Raw genomic sequence first — 15,728 nt, forward strand, 5'->3', positions numbered from 1 at the left:
ATTCCGTTCACAATTCTCTTTCCCTGAGATGATTTTGAAGCACTGAGTTATCATTGCTGCTACATAAATGCAGAGAGGAAAGTAACAGTAATAAAAACACTGATAAATACAACTCAAAGTGACCATTTAGACACAAGCAGCAGTACCTATATTTCATCATAAGGTGGCGCAGTTTGTCTGCCTCTTTTCGCTGGTCTGAATTATGCAGGTACACAACATCAGTATGAAGAATCTGACCTGAGAGCAGGGAGATGGAGACAAACAGAGGGTGAGAGAAAATACATTGTTGATGATGAAGTATTATGATGACAACAGGGGGCTCAACAGAGAAAGCTATGTACCATCAGCTAATGTCTCTCCACTGTATGCTGTCTAACGAAGCAGCACTGCCCCAAATAAATCAAATAGTTTATGAAGTGCACATCTTTACTGTCTAAGCCTCCACAGGAAGTCCAGCATCTTCCAGTTAGCTGCTTCCTCAGAGGAGGAGTGTAGCTCTGAATGGACAGCTCTGACCAGAAGTCATGTGAGCTGGGAACCACTAAACCTGTGACCACACCATGCTGGGCCTGACACCCGATGTATACCTGTGTCTGACTGTTACAAGTGTGTCAGTGTGACTTGTGGCCACACAATCAGTCACCCAGAGGGTGGGACCTACTCTTGCGCAGTGTGAGGCCACACCCACTGAGATACATGCTGTGACATACAGTACAGCAGAAACACACATACATATGCATGCTCACACTTATTTCGCCCACTAGGGTCATGCCAACTGGCATCTAGTCTCTGACATGTACATGCACACCAAAATATAGGCCGTTAGCCATGAATATGCAGTGGCACTTTAATCTGCATAGTGTAAAAGAGTAGATAACTCTTCAATATGCGACTGCAATTACAGAAAAATGCTGTTAGTAAAATAAAAATGTTCTGTTCTTACAAAAAAGTAGGAATTTGTGTTTATGCTTACTGAATGCATCAATGACCAATTACATGTCGAAATAGTGGAGAGTTCCACTCAAGAAAATGTAGAGCTTTAATGTGCAATGAGCTGTACTTTATATTTCTTGTTTTAGATTAACATAGTGGCACAGGATAAATCTGTGTTTGCCGTCAACCTCAATGGATCAACACACAACATCCAACATGACGCCATAGCCTCTCAGACACGGCTGCCATCCTTGGATTTTGTGTACTATGGTATCTAGAGCTTTCAGAAATAGTGCAAGAAAGATGATGTGACATTGTTGATAAGTATGGTCTTATATTGGGGCGTCGGTGGTTTAGTGGTAGAGCAGGCGCCCCAAGGCTCTTGCTGCAGCGGCCCGGGTTCGACTCCAGCCTGTGGCCCTTTGCTGCATGTCTCTCCCTCTGTCTCTTCCCCTTTCACACTTCACTATCCTATCAATAAAAGGCAAAAAATGCCCACAAAAATATCTTAAAAAAAAAAAGTATGGTCTTATAGCTCATATGCAAACGTAGGTGGTATAAACATGTGTTAAGTATACTACATAGTTACTTACTCGTGGGTGAGAGAATTGCCAGCTTACAGCCATGTCTAAAGCCTGGGTCCACCCCCATGATGACACAGCCCCTGACTGGACACACCAACAGGCGCTGCCGGAGGTTCCGCACAAACATGGCAATAGACTCCTTCTCTGCTATACTGGTCAGCTTAGTCCTAAAGTGAGGGAATGCAAAAGAAATACAGACAGATGGGTGTGAGAACAGTAGAGGAGTGGGGGAAGATGTGAACAAAAAGAGGGGAGAAGAGACAGAGATGTAGAGGGTAGTTGTATGGTGAAGGTAAAAAGAAAGAGAAAAAGGGAAGGAAGGAGAAAGTTGAGGGATGAGGAGGAAGAGATAACAGACAAACAGTGTGAATGAGTACGTGGTGATCAAAGGTAGGAAAGCCCTGAGAGTGTGCAAGCACACATTAACAGTCACATCTGAAATACCTGTAACTTCTGGTGAGCAAAGGCAGAATAAGCCTTTTATAAGAGTCCTCTACTGCATTATTGATCATTGCACGAAGCTCGTCTCTTGCCAATGTCTTCGGCCTCCACCTGCATTAAAACATTGGGACAAAGATTTTATTTTTCCATGGGTCATTCCCACTAATAAATATAATCTATAAAAGTAAATGTGACTTCCTCTAGTCAGCAAACTGCAAAACTTATCTTGCTGAACCAAATCGGTAAGTATCATAAACTTTGTTTGCCAAAGAGCTTATTTTCTGCAACAATCCAGAGAACCAGGGGGATGTTTACTTCTGGGTTGACCTACAAAAAACCTGTAGCACTCTGCACAAAATACTTATGCGTAATATGCGTTTGTGTTTGTGTGTGCCTGCTTGTTACAGTGCTTGTGTTTTATTGCGTTTCTGACCTGTTGTTGATGCACCACCTGGTGAAGTCACTCTTAACCCTGTCAGGAATGTTCACCTTCACTGTCAAAATCTTCAGACTCTCCCCTCGGTTAATAGCCAGGGTCTGTACACACACATACACACAGACGTTTCCCCTGCTTAATGCAAAACAATAAACTGCATAAACAGTGCAGACAGGTGCATATGAACACAGAGAGGAAAAACCCACTTCCCTCCCAAAAATCCACAATTTCTACTGCTCGCATTTTAAACGTATGAATATTTTGCAAAGCAATGATCCAAACCTACACAGCAGATTACTGTGGTTGTTTATATGTCCATTTACATCTGTAGTCTAATAAATTTGCTTATACAGTTTTAAAACATGGATAGATTTTATTTCTTTGCAGCAAAATCCTGCAGTTGTGATGCTAAATTTTACATTTTTTACTTAAATTTTTTTTTACTTTCTTACTTATAAATATTGAAAGGTAAATTGGAAGCAATTATGGGGGTAAAAAGAAAGAAAATATTTAATTAAAGATGTCATTAGTACACAGACAAAGTTACTGTATACACAATATATGTGTAAAAGACATGTGTACCCAAACCTCCACACATGAGCACAAAAACAAAATCTTTGAACTCTCCGCGCACACACGCGTGTAAAAGTGACGAGCCTAGCAGTATATCCTGTGGCCAGGCCTGTTGTGTTGTGTGCTGGTCCCCCCTCAGAGGAACTGTTACATGCTGTTAAGCAAACTGTAGTAAGTGTCTGACCTTTTCAGTAGGGAACCTTTAGCCCACCACAGAACAGGGCCAAGAAACAAGACGTCAATCTGGAAACCAAGCGGAAGAGGCGAGCTGACAAATGCCACCACTACGCCACCATCAGTGCTGAGACCGCAAGGCCTACCCCCACCCACACCGCACACGTGGTGCCACAACCATTACCACTCAGCAGCACCCTCGGATGTGCTGCACCCATACGCAACACACACACACACACAAAATAAAAATATAAAATACAGCTAATGGCATGGCAGAGGCTAGAATTAATGCAGCAGGCTTGCTTGAATTATGATGAAAGTTAGATTTCTCTTCTGTTGGCATGTTTCTGCCCTGGGCTGCCGCACTGACGGTGATGAGATTTCTCAAACAATCTTCATCAAAGCACTGAAGTTTAACATGCTGCTGAAGGAAGGAAGCCAAATACTTCTTTCTAAATTCTTTGACCATCTAGAGGAGCTCGAGAGTGAAATTAAAACAGTAAATATGAAACTGCCTAGCTAAATCTGTGTTCTCAGGGTTCAGCATTCAATCGTTTTAAAGATCATTTTGTATAATGAAGAATGACATGCTGTCTTTTACATGACTGCAATGCATCACAGGCCGATTCCTACACTTCCTAAGCCTAGTGTGCTGTCTGTTTGTTGAATGTGGGGATGAACGAATATGTAAAAACTCCAAAAATAAGAGGGTTATCAGAAAAACAAGAAAAATGGCACTAGTTTTAAGTCTCATACCAAAAAATGATCTACTGGTGGTCACCGTATGTAAACGCTGATAGACAACAGAAGATACAAAGAAAAATGTGACTGGATTCCCAATGCTCAGATGCATAGATAAAAGACAATTTGAATTATCTTTGTCCTTATAATTATGCAGGTTCTGTGTACCAGATATTGCACATACTTCTACATGTTGCCTGCATGATAAACATACATTTTAATGCAATACAGATAAGCACTGCTGCAAATCCACTTATCCAAACGCATGCTTCTAAACAATCCTGTAATTTACCTACCAAAAAACTCAAAAATGAATCTTTTTGTCTGGTTGCCAAACCCCAACTATGGTCAACTATGCCCCACCAAAATTTAAAATTTCATGTGTCTCCATCAGCTCTACAATCTGTGTCCTTCGTCTGCTTTCCTTGGTAGCTGCCCACTGTCCTCGCCGATGATAAAATAACCTTGTGTCTGTCTGTACGTCTCTCAGTTTCGGCCTGGGTTGGGTCACTGGTGGGAGACAGAGGGTGATCTGAGAGGAAGGGTGATGTGAGACAGAGTGAGAAGCATGTGTTTGTGTGTTAGCTGGTCCACGAGTGACATGTGGCCAAGTACTGGCCAAGCCCTGACAAGACCAGACAGAATGTCTTTCCTGGATGCCCCTTCATCCTTCCGCCAGCCCCCGAGGGAGGGCAGCCAGTCAACAACCGTCCTCTCTCTATCTGTCTCCTTCTCTCTCTCTCAGCCTTTCTTTAGAGGAATACTATCATCAACACATCCATCCACCCAACATATCACGGATAAACAAACAGATACACATACTGACACACACACACATTCCCGGCAGATTTGCACACTTTTTGACCTGGCTGACACACACGGGACGGGATGCACTGTATAATAAATCAACACCTGTCAGGAGATCGCCTTAAATTCAGAAAACAGAGTTAGTCAAGAGTTAAAACTCAGCTGTAGTAGTGCAAGACGGTCTTTAAAAAAAAACAAAAAACTGAGCATATAATGTTCTTCATAAACAATGACATTATAACGGGTGAAGCATATGGAATGTAAGCTACATTTAGTGAATATTATTCTTTAGACAGTACGATTTCAGACAAATATTGACTCTCTAAATATCAATGAGGATAAGTCACCACAAGGGATCATGGCCCAGCATGATACACTGGTCTTTTACACAAACATACTGGCTGCTCAGGGAGAACTCTGTGCTCCTTCTGTCCCGTTTACACTCTCTTATTCTATCCAAAAACAAACACAACACGGCATGGAGTCTGACGGACATTCATGGAACAACAAACTTTAGATCAGAGTAAAGAAGGAGAAAGAGGAAAAGCATCTCAATTAGCACTTCATGTACGTCATATTTTGGTTTAGTTTTAAGTGGCTTTATCATGTTTTGTTATCTAATTATCTAAATTGTAAAAATGTAATATTACTGACAGGGAAAAGGAGGCAGAGGAGGGTTAAACAGACCAGACATCATTGATTTATAAAATATATATACTGCACCAGCATACTACAAGAAGTGATACGGAATTATCATCTTGTTTCAAAGCATTAAGACATACACAAACACAAAAACTCAGTGTTTGTGTGTGTGGGTGTCAGTGCTAATAATGTTGTTTTTCTCCACCTGTCCATCAAAAAAGAGTCTTTAATTGATCAAACAGTTGCATGTACCCAAGCTCCTCTGCGGGCGAGCCCCACGCTGGAGCGCTAAACTACCATTTGATCACAACACAAATCACATTAAAAATAGCCCACTGCACATTCAACAAATCCACCCTGGCATGCTGAAGAGTGCACCCGCTTCTAATAGCTATAAGGTAAATGCGTACCCTTCGAAGAAGACCTCAAATCAAATCTGATGGAATTAAATCTGAGCTAAGGATCTCAACTAGATAGGTCACATGGCTTTAAGACATACTGCATACCAGGGCTTTGTGTACACTAGCTTTAGATGGATTTATAAAACAGTTACATAATTCTATTCTTATTATAGGGCTGATTATATTCCGTAAATCTCCATGATGGAAAATGTTTAGCAGGGCTGAAATTATTGATTAAATCGATTAATCGTTTCAGTCTTTATCCAAGCAAAAAGCCCACACTTTTTGAGGTTTCAGCTTGTAATTTGTGAGAATTTGAAGTTTCCTTTTCTTTACTGATTGTCAAATTAATGTCTTTGGGATTTGTATAGTTGGTCGGACAAAAAAAGCAATATTAAAACATCAACTTCAGCATTTAATAATCCAAATAATTAATCAATAACAGAGAAAAAGATTGTCACATTAAATAAAAACAAGTATTAGCATTATTCACAGTCTGATACTTTTCAGTCTAAAAGTTCATTGTGAAGCAGACAACGAGCACTAAATGACCATGTTTCACCTTTCTTTAGTTTTCTACTGGCTTCATTCATCAATTTGTCTTTGTATGTCTTTGTGTACTTAAGTAAACCTTGCCAATAGGGACAAGACGATATGATTTTACGGTGCATTGGGATAAAAAACATTTGCAATAAGTTGATCGTGGCTAATTTCCATTATTGAGATAATCTTGAATATTGTGTCCAGCAGCATCTGCGGCACTCAAGGAGGCAACCAACAATGAAAGAGACTCTGCAAAAACAGGCTGCATACGCACTAGCCTCAAATAACGCAAAATATATTAACCAAGCATTTCAAACTGTTAAAACGCCTTTGCTCTTTAAGATTGTTGAACTTTTTGTTTTACTAAAAAGGATGTTCTCTAAAAAAGATGTGTCCTATCTGTGATGCAATTAAAACATTTGTTTCTTAACTAAATGTAAGGTAAAGTGATTCCAGTATGTTTAAGTGCCATTTTAAAAGTTTAAGGTATATTTTGATGGTTATCAGGATATTCAAGACATTGAATTTTCATATCATGCCCACTTGCCAATCAGATTTTATTTCCTGTATCATTCCACAATGTATTGCTTTTTATGCTAGAATATTAAGGATGTAATTTAATTGTAATCGTAGGATGAACTTGCATGTTCAGTGGACCAACTGTAAAACCCTTCTATCACTGCCTTCAGAAAATGCCCCGGCCTTTTCCTTTAACAAACCACCAGAGCAGGGGCTTAATAAAATGTGCTAAAGCAAACGGGCAAGTGTGTGCTCACACACATGCCTCCTGTCAAAACACATCTCCCACCTGCTCCCCCTTCCCGACAACTTGACGGCTAGAAAAGGTTCATTTTAGCCGGAATCCGACAGCTAGCAGGGTCACAGCAGCCTGTGGATTAACACTCCATGACAAAGGCGAGTCATCGAATTAAAGGCCTCTCATACGCAGAAGAGGAGAGGGGAGAAGGGGAGATGTGTGGAGTGGATTGGAGGGCTGAGGTTTAGTCAGAAAAAGAGGGAGGGAGGCAAATCAGAGCAAAGCAAGAAAGATAAGTGACGGACGCACCTCAGCGTCACTCATCTGTTCGTTCTCTCCCTCCCTATACCACCCCCTTTCCCTCTCCCCATCCTTCCACCCGCCTGTGGGCCCAGCAGCAGTAGCTGTCACTACAGGAGAGCGCCTGTCAATCAAAGCCTCCTAATCCAATGGCATGTCGGCAGGGGACATGTCACATATGTTAAGAGGAGAGAACGAAGGGACTTGCAGGGTGTGCTTGTGTGTGAGCAAGTGTGTGCGCATGCATGTATGTTTACGTGATTGTATGACTGTAGGGCAGAACGCGGTTGCCAGAGAGTGTGGTGTGGCAGAGAGGCAGCGGGTGATGGAAGCTGTGGTGACACATGAGGCCCGGGACCAACTCTGAGTAACCCACTAGTCACTAAAGGGACAGAGGGGGAGCAGAGGAGGCAGAGCAGGGCACAGGAGGGGTAAATATGGAAGCACAGACAAGGCTAACTGCGACTGACATGGCTAGCATTCAGAAACGGCACACATGAAGCAGACAGAAATGACACACACACAAACAGATGGTGTGCATTTGTTTGTGTGTGAGGCTCAGTCAAGGCAGAACACACGATACAGGTGTAAATGATCTTTAGTATGGCCCAACATTCTTGAATAATTTGTTTTTCATGTTTAATTATTCAACATGTATTTTGTATTATTTGTCTCCTTGGTTAAACCATAAAGGTTGTTGCTTTTATTTTGAGGGAGTAAAGCCAGTTGCTGTTGTCTGGATCTAATTTTAGTAGTTAGCAATAGTTGGCAATAACCGAAGGATTTGGAGAAATATTATGACAACACCAGGGCTAACCCATCAGCTAGACAACAAAATCCCAGCTGTTCCACTGCTAATACAAAACTGTACGGTATCATGAAATTCCAACAGATGAGTACCAAAAACTTCAACCTATCCTGCAGATTGCAATTTTTACAGGAATTCCCATGGGTCACCGAATTCCTGTGAGATTCCCATGAGACAGAACAGAAAAAAAACTCAACAGGAGCAGGCGAGATAGGAATCATAATCATAATAGGTGGGATATGCTATGAAAGTGATAAACTTGATGTCTTGTTACCTGATGAGGCTGGATGCGGTTGATGTTGCAGGTGAAGTCAACGTAGATGTGGAACTTGTCAATGTCCTTGTTCTTGTTTTGTTGGGTCCCTGGTTTTTTGTGGCCTTGGGCAGACTTCTCCTGCTCTTTTTCCTTTAGTGCTGACTTGGATACAGAGGACTGGATGGTCACAAAGCTGTTCTCACATCTGACACAGCAAGAGAGAAACACAAGAGTAGAGAAAGAAGAGGGCACTGTATTATTAGTGATGTCTGAGGTAAAATATAATCTGGTACCAATATCAATGTCACACAGACCACTGTGGAAAATAAAACCAAACACTGCAATAAACGTTGTGTGCATCTGACTTTGTTCTCACAATGTTTTCACGTAGGTCAGTGTCTCAGAGTCTTTGGCTATCATATCAGCCAAGATATGCTCCACACCTGTCGCCACTTCTTCCACCGATGACAGACCTGACACACAGATAAAAAAACACATGCAAAGTGTGCTCAAAATCAGTTCTCCACTGGACCTTTAATGAGCTCTATAAATCTGTTGGAGCAAATATAATGTCAATAACATGTTATTACATTTGACATTTTTAACTATTTGAACCAAAGCTAAAATTGTCTAACCCAATCAGTGACACAAAGTTATGTGCCCTAATTTATAAAAAAAATCCTTTCTCCAGACGAGATGTTTTCAGTAAAAAAAGACAAACAAACAAACAAAAAAAAACGGGAGTTTGACACAAGAAAAAGCCAACAGTTCCAAGGGCTTCTTGTCCAAGCATACTGCTAACCACCAGTGCTATGTTTAATTTAATGACTAAAAAACTATGTGTGTACGTGTTTATGTCTTACCCTCAGTGCCAGGTTTTACCCATGCCCTTAAATCCAGAGTGTGCGGTGTTTCCATGAGTGCAGAGGCGGCCTCCTCAAGGCCGAGTGCTTTGGCCCTGCGAGCTTTCGTCAGCTTACTGCCTTTCTTATAGGGAGAATACTGCAGACAAAGACAGAAGCACTGGACTGAGAAGACTGGTAAGGAGAGGCCCAAGAGCCATATTCAGGTTTGGATGAATAATGCTGCAACCAAGAATTAGCCCTCCAAATCCAATTCAAATGACAGATAATACTTAAGAACATAAATGTGATTCTGACCACATGATCCAGTTCATCAGCTGATCGGCAGCTCCTCAGGTCTTGCTCCAGCTCAGCTGTCAGAACACCGTCTTTCTTCAGGGTCTGAATCACAGACTGGGTCTTCTTGGCAAGAGAGCTGAAGGAACACATAAACAGAAATATAAAAACAAAACAAAAACAGATTATATATGGAGTGCATACATTATAACACACACAGACAGACACACAAAAAAGTGACACTCATATAAAACAATCACACAGTGAGCGTGTTTACATGCACACTAATAAACCGATCATTATCTGATTTCTGGAGTTACCTGATTATTCAAGTGGCCATGTAAACAGCATAATCCAAGAGGCTTTATCAGATAAAAGCCATTATCTGATTATGAGAAATCAGATAAACACATCTAGCTTTTTCCCCAATAGTCAGATTATTCAGTGCATGTATACCCTTTAATCTGGTTTCTTTCTGGTTTTGCTATTTTATACTCCCACTCCACTACATTTTAGAAGGAAATATTGTACTTTCTACTCCACTACGTTAATCTGACAGTTTTTGTTTCCTTTCAGATAAAGATTTTACATAAATAATATATTTTTATATTCTCAGTGTTTAAATTGTCACTTTTATTTTATCTTACTTATATGTTATGCACTTTGTGTGACAAGTTTATATACAATACACTTTGCAGTACTTTTACTCCGAATCTGCCCAAAGTATGTAAAATTGGCTCCACATTGATAAACTACACATTAGAATGCTTTCACATGTATTTGTTAATGATAAAAACAAACAGTACTGTAAGAATATAAGCTGTCAGCATGATGAGTGCTTTATTTTGCAAATATATGACTTCCGTACTTTTCGAGGTTTTTCAAGGATATGAGTACCTACTGTAACAGGAAGTTTGAGTTTTATGTCATGTACTTGGGGAGAAATCCAACTGAAGAACTGAATCATGTAAACCAGGTTTTTCTGATTATCTGATTATTGTGCCCATGTAACCGTGCTCAGTGTTTCTGATACTACTTTGGGTCTTAAACCTTGATTAATAGCACCATCTAGTGGCCAATATTAGACATACTGTCTGGAAATGAACCAAATCCTGCTCAGCTCCTCTGGGAAAATATTCAATTTAAACATTTAATTCCTGCTGGCAAGAATATAAGTGGAAAATCAGTGTTTTGTTTTTTTTTAATTCAACCGTTTTGTTTGCTTACCATATCTCCTCATATACCAGCTGGACGTCTCGAACAGCATCAGCGTCCATGTGGTTAATCATCTCTTTGCGGTACCGCACCATAAACGGCACCGTGTTCTCCTCACGAAGCAGCCCGATGATATTTGCACACACCCATTGCTCCACACATGTGAGGGTGGACAGAACCTGAGGGGAAGGACACTTACAGTTCAAACTGTACATCTATACTCTCCCATTCTTTCGCATCTTAGTGCACACATACACAACATCCCAAGGTGGTTGTAATTTCCTCCACCATTTGACAATGATATAGACAAACACTTTCTCACACATAAAACACACTGACAAACCCTACAATACCTCTATCAAGTCCCAGTTCATGTTGAGGTCATTCCTCAGAGCTTGTGCTTCTGATGACTGTAAACTCGTCGGTTGTCCAAAGCAGGCACCACTGGTCTTCTGTTTCTTTAGGCAAGGCTCATCAAATGTGAAATCCTCCTCCTCCACTTCCTCTTTCTTTGCACGAAATCCAGGTAGTGATGACCCCTCGCCTGCCCATGTGTCTGCCTGATGGGCGTCTGACACAATAAATGACACCCTCTACAAGAAAAAACAAGCGAAAGAAAATAGAGAGATAGGGGAATTTTTTTTTAAAAAAAGACTGTAAAAATAGTGGTTAGTGATAGGATACATACTTTATTAAAAGGTAACATCGGTGATAGCTAAAAGAGAGCTTTGCTGACTTCATAAAGTGTTGCAGAGAGAATGACAACTTTATTCACAAAATCACAAAATTATTCACTCAATTGGATGCTCGTCATGCAAATATTTTGGTGTGCACAGCTCAGTCACACACAGATATTTAAATATTATCTATTTCATCTTCTTCTTTGTGCATGTATGCAGATGTACTCTAAAAAAGCCATTCGTCTTACCTCCTGCTTCATTCTGACACTTGGCCCACTCTTTTCAGCCCCTGGACCATCTCTCTGTTTTTCTCCTTCGTCTTCTCCTGCCGTATCATCTTTTTTGCCTTCATCAATATTTTTCCTCTTTGTTCCAGCCAACCCAGATGCAGCAGAATCCTTTGCAACTTTCGGGGCCTGTGTTTTTCGCTCTGCTGCAGGTTTGCGAGGCGCCCTTGGTTTAGGCACTTTAGGCGCCTTTGGTTGTTTGGGTGCTTGAGGCTCTTTTGGTTTAGCAGTTCTCTTGGCAGCTGCTTTCTTCTCCCCGGCTGCGGGGGCTCTGGCAGTCTTGCTGGGGGCTTTTGGCTTTGGCTCTTGTGGCTTCCATTCCTCACAGTCCTCATCACTGCTCACTGTCTGGGAAAAGGACCTGGTGGTAGAGTAGGAACAAAATGAAAAAATCATCTAATTCTAATACTAGAATAGGATTTATCTCTCTCTGCTGAATGTTTTCCCCAGGTTTACCTGCCCTCCTCCAACATAATAACACAGGCTAGTGTCTTTAGTGGATCACATATTCTTTTTTGCAGTGTAATGATGTGGGTGTGTGCGTATCTGTTAACGTCATTCCTAAAAATAACGGTGAAGATAGACCCCAGTGTGCACCCGAGACACTAAGCAGTAATATACTATTGTTGCAGAAAATTAATGAATGGAAATCACTTACAAGTCGGAGTCCATATCTCTGTAGTCTGTGACTTTGGCAGTTGTCGTTCTGGGTCTTCGCATCATCTGTTAGAAAAGGTTATTAGTCAGCTAGCGTCACATTAAAACTGTGACGTTAACGTTACCGTTAAATTCATAAGCTAACTGACATGAAATTATGGTCAGCGCTAAGGTTTCTACAGGTTAGCTAGCTAAAGCTAACGCTATATAACGTCTCACAGCAATGACAGTTAAACAGAAAGCTGGAATATGTTGTCTGTGCTTACTTTAACAGCAGTAGTGTATTTACTGAAGCAGACATAAACTTGCCGAGGTTTGCTAGCTTTCCCAACCAAAGTTAGGTTAGCCGTTATTTCAAATTTGGCGCTCCACGTCGACGCTAGCAACGTTAGCCGGCTAAATACAACGACAGCTCGGCACATAAATGTATGACATTGCGTTCCCGTGCGTCAGAAAGAGTAAAAGACAAGTTGTACCTTTAAACCGTTGAAAACGCTCCAATTGTTTTTGGGTATTCCGTCTGAAATGTAGCCGGTGAAGCAGAAATTTCTGCTTCCTGCAACAGTAACGGTTCAACCAATGACGACATCCGAATGTCGAGCACGTGCCCATCTCTTCTTCCTCATCGGTTAGCACATTAGCATACAGACCTTCACCGCCCCCTGCTGGACTGGAGTGTACTGCAATAAATTGACTACTAGAAAATATAAAATCATTTTGGTTTCACTATGATGATTCAAGAAACGTTCAGGCTGTTTTTAAACTTTTTTTTTATTATACTTCTTAACACATAAAATAAACAGATTCAACAATAGCTACAATACAATGGCTACAATAACTAAGCATCTGCCTTAGATCCATGATATATGATTTACAGAGCACATGACACACAAAAAATACACTAATGTAAATATTTTGCATTAGTATAAATCTTATCTATGTACACATGCATATACATAAGGAAACGCTTGGTCCCATTACAGTCAACAGTGAGCGCGTTTACATGCACACTAGTAAACCGATCATTATCTGATTTCTGGAGTTACCTGATTATTCGAGTGGTCATGTAAACAGCATAATCCGATAGGCTTTATCAGATAAAAGCCATTATCTGATTATGAGAAATCAGATAAACACATCTAGCTTTTTCCCCAATCGTCAGATTATTCGGTGCATGTATACCCTTTAATCTGGTTTCTTTAGGGTTTTGCTATTTTATACTCCCACTCCACTACATTTTAGAAGGAAATATTGTACTTTCTACTCCACTACGTTAATCTGACAGTTTTTGTTTCCTTTCAGATAAAGATTTTACATAAAATAATATATTTTTATATTCTCAGTGTTTAAATTGTCACTTTTATTTTATGTTACTTATATGTTAGGCACTTTGTGTGACAAGTTTATATACAATACACTTGTATATTGCTCTTTGCAGTACTTTTACTCCGAATCTGCCCAGAGTATGTAAAATTGGCTCCACATTGATAAACTACACATTAGAATGTTCTCACATTTATTTGTTAATGATAAAAACAAACAGTACTGTAAGAACATAAGCTGTTAGCATGATGAGTGCTTTATTTTGCAAATATATGACTTCCGTACTTTTCAAGGTTTTTCAAGGATATGAGTACCTACTGTAACAGGAAGTATAAGTTTGTATAAGTATAAGTCATGTACTTGAGGAGAAATCCAACTGAAGAACTGAATCATGTAAACCAGGTTTTTCTGATTATCAGATTATTGAAGTGCACGTAAACGCGTCAAATCGGATTATTACCATTACCTGATTATTCCCAGTTATCTGATTATTGTGCGCATGTAACTGTGCTCAGTGATGCAACAAATAAATATCTGGAAAGAAAATAGGAAAAATAAAGAAAAAGAACATTTAAGAAAAAAAATCCTTATCCCATTTATAACCCCAAAATGTGAGTCAGCCAGTTTTGATTATTGCCATCTATTGTTCCTTTTAAAACAATAGGTTTAAGTAATTTACCAGTATATCTAAAGGAGGACGATGTGATTCTGCTGGCTTCATCACACCATGACCTCCGTCATGCCCTGGGCCAGTTTGCACCTGAGTGTGAAGCAGTCAGGATGAGAGTCAGCATCTCCAAATCTGAGGCCATAGTTCTCAGCCAGAAACTGGTGGATTGCCCCCTCTGGATTGGGAGTGAGTTACTGCCTCAAGCGAGGGAGTTTAAGTATCTCAGGGTCTTGTTCCCGAGTGAGGGTAGAATGGAGTGTGAGATGGATTGGCGATTTGGTGCTGTGCCGGACTGTTGTAATGAAGAGGGTTTGATTTTCCAGGTCCATCTACATCCCAACCCTCACCTATGATCATGAGCTCTGGGTAGTGACCAATAGAATGCGATCGTGGATACAAAGCCAAAATGAGTTTCCTCCGTGGGGTGGCTGGGCTCAGCCTTAGAGATAGGGTAAGGAGCTTGGACATCTGGTGGGAGCTCGGAGTAGAGCCGCTGCTCTATTGTGTTGAAAGGGGTCAGTTGAGGTAGGCACCTCCTGTTAGAGGTGCTCTAGGCACGTCCCACTGGTAGGAGGCCCCAGAGTAGACCCAGGACTCGCTGGAGGGATTGCATATCTCGTCTAGCCTGGGAATGCCTCGGGGTCCCCTAGTGGGAGCTGGAAAGTATTGCTGGGGAGAGGGACATCTGGGGTACTTTGCTCGGCCTGCTACCCTGCAACCCAGCCCCAGATAAGCAGATGAAAATGGATGGATGGATGGGCCTCCAAGTCTTTAAAAAAAGTCCTTACTTAAGCTTATATTCAAATATGTATGTTAGATATCCCATTGGTATTAGGTCAAATATAAGGAGGTGTATCATCTGTTCATCTGAGCAATGTATTTGTTCAGGCAGCAAACGTAAACCCTCTTGGATGCCAGCTTTTGATACGAGGACTGGCTAAACCAAGAAGCAAAATCTGACTTGACCTGAGATTAAGTGTCAAGCTGGACTTTGAAAATCAAGTTATTAATAATGATTTTAAAATCAGCATCCACTGCCTATCTCAATCTGTTCTATCTCTCTTCTTCTATGATCTAACTCATAAAAGAGGACGAGGAAACTGTGTTATAAATTCAATCTCTATGAATGACTGAGACAATTTATTTTTGTGTCTGACCCTGACTGTTTTTGAGTTCCTGTAAAAGGTTCAACTGTCTCACCATAGCCCCCCCGTGTCCCCCACTGCGCTTTCACTTCCTTTAATTAACCACTACTCGAACATCAGACTTCCACTATATCTTAGTTTGATGCAACCTTTCAAAAGAGAAAGCTTAGCCCAACAAAAAACACAAAAACTATTTGTGTTGGCTCATTATTTATG

At 40.7% G+C, this 15,728-nt stretch overlaps 1 protein-coding gene across 1 annotated transcript in view; it reads right to left on the reverse strand.

The window, feature by feature from the left end:
* Positions 1-12,939, reverse strand: part of srbd1 (S1 RNA binding domain 1) — a 63,052-nt gene extending 50,113 nt beyond the window's left edge. The window contains exons 1-13 of the mRNA XM_033612638.2: positions 12,851-12,939; positions 12,376-12,440; positions 11,679-12,078; positions 11,104-11,343; positions 10,763-10,929; positions 9,557-9,674; positions 9,260-9,398; positions 8,773-8,869; positions 8,415-8,601; positions 2,392-2,495; positions 1,962-2,069; positions 1,527-1,684; positions 147-237 (exon numbers count right to left, since the gene is read on the reverse strand). Of these exons, the coding sequence (XP_033468529.2) occupies positions 147-237; positions 1,527-1,684; positions 1,962-2,069; positions 2,392-2,495; positions 8,415-8,601; positions 8,773-8,869; positions 9,260-9,398; positions 9,557-9,674; positions 10,763-10,929; positions 11,104-11,343; positions 11,679-12,078; positions 12,376-12,440 (1,874 nt within the window). The 5' untranslated portion in view covers positions 12,851-12,939. The remainder of the gene's footprint in view (positions 1-146; positions 238-1,526; positions 1,685-1,961; positions 2,070-2,391; positions 2,496-8,414; positions 8,602-8,772; positions 8,870-9,259; positions 9,399-9,556; positions 9,675-10,762; positions 10,930-11,103; positions 11,344-11,678; positions 12,079-12,375; positions 12,441-12,850) is intronic.
* Positions 12,940-15,728: the final 2,789 nt, after the last annotated feature.

This window comes from Epinephelus lanceolatus, chromosome 17 (assembly GCF_041903045.1).
Source record: "Epinephelus lanceolatus isolate andai-2023 chromosome 17, ASM4190304v1, whole genome shotgun sequence".
Classification (NCBI taxonomy): Eukaryota; Metazoa; Chordata; class Actinopteri; order Perciformes; family Serranidae; genus Epinephelus; species Epinephelus lanceolatus.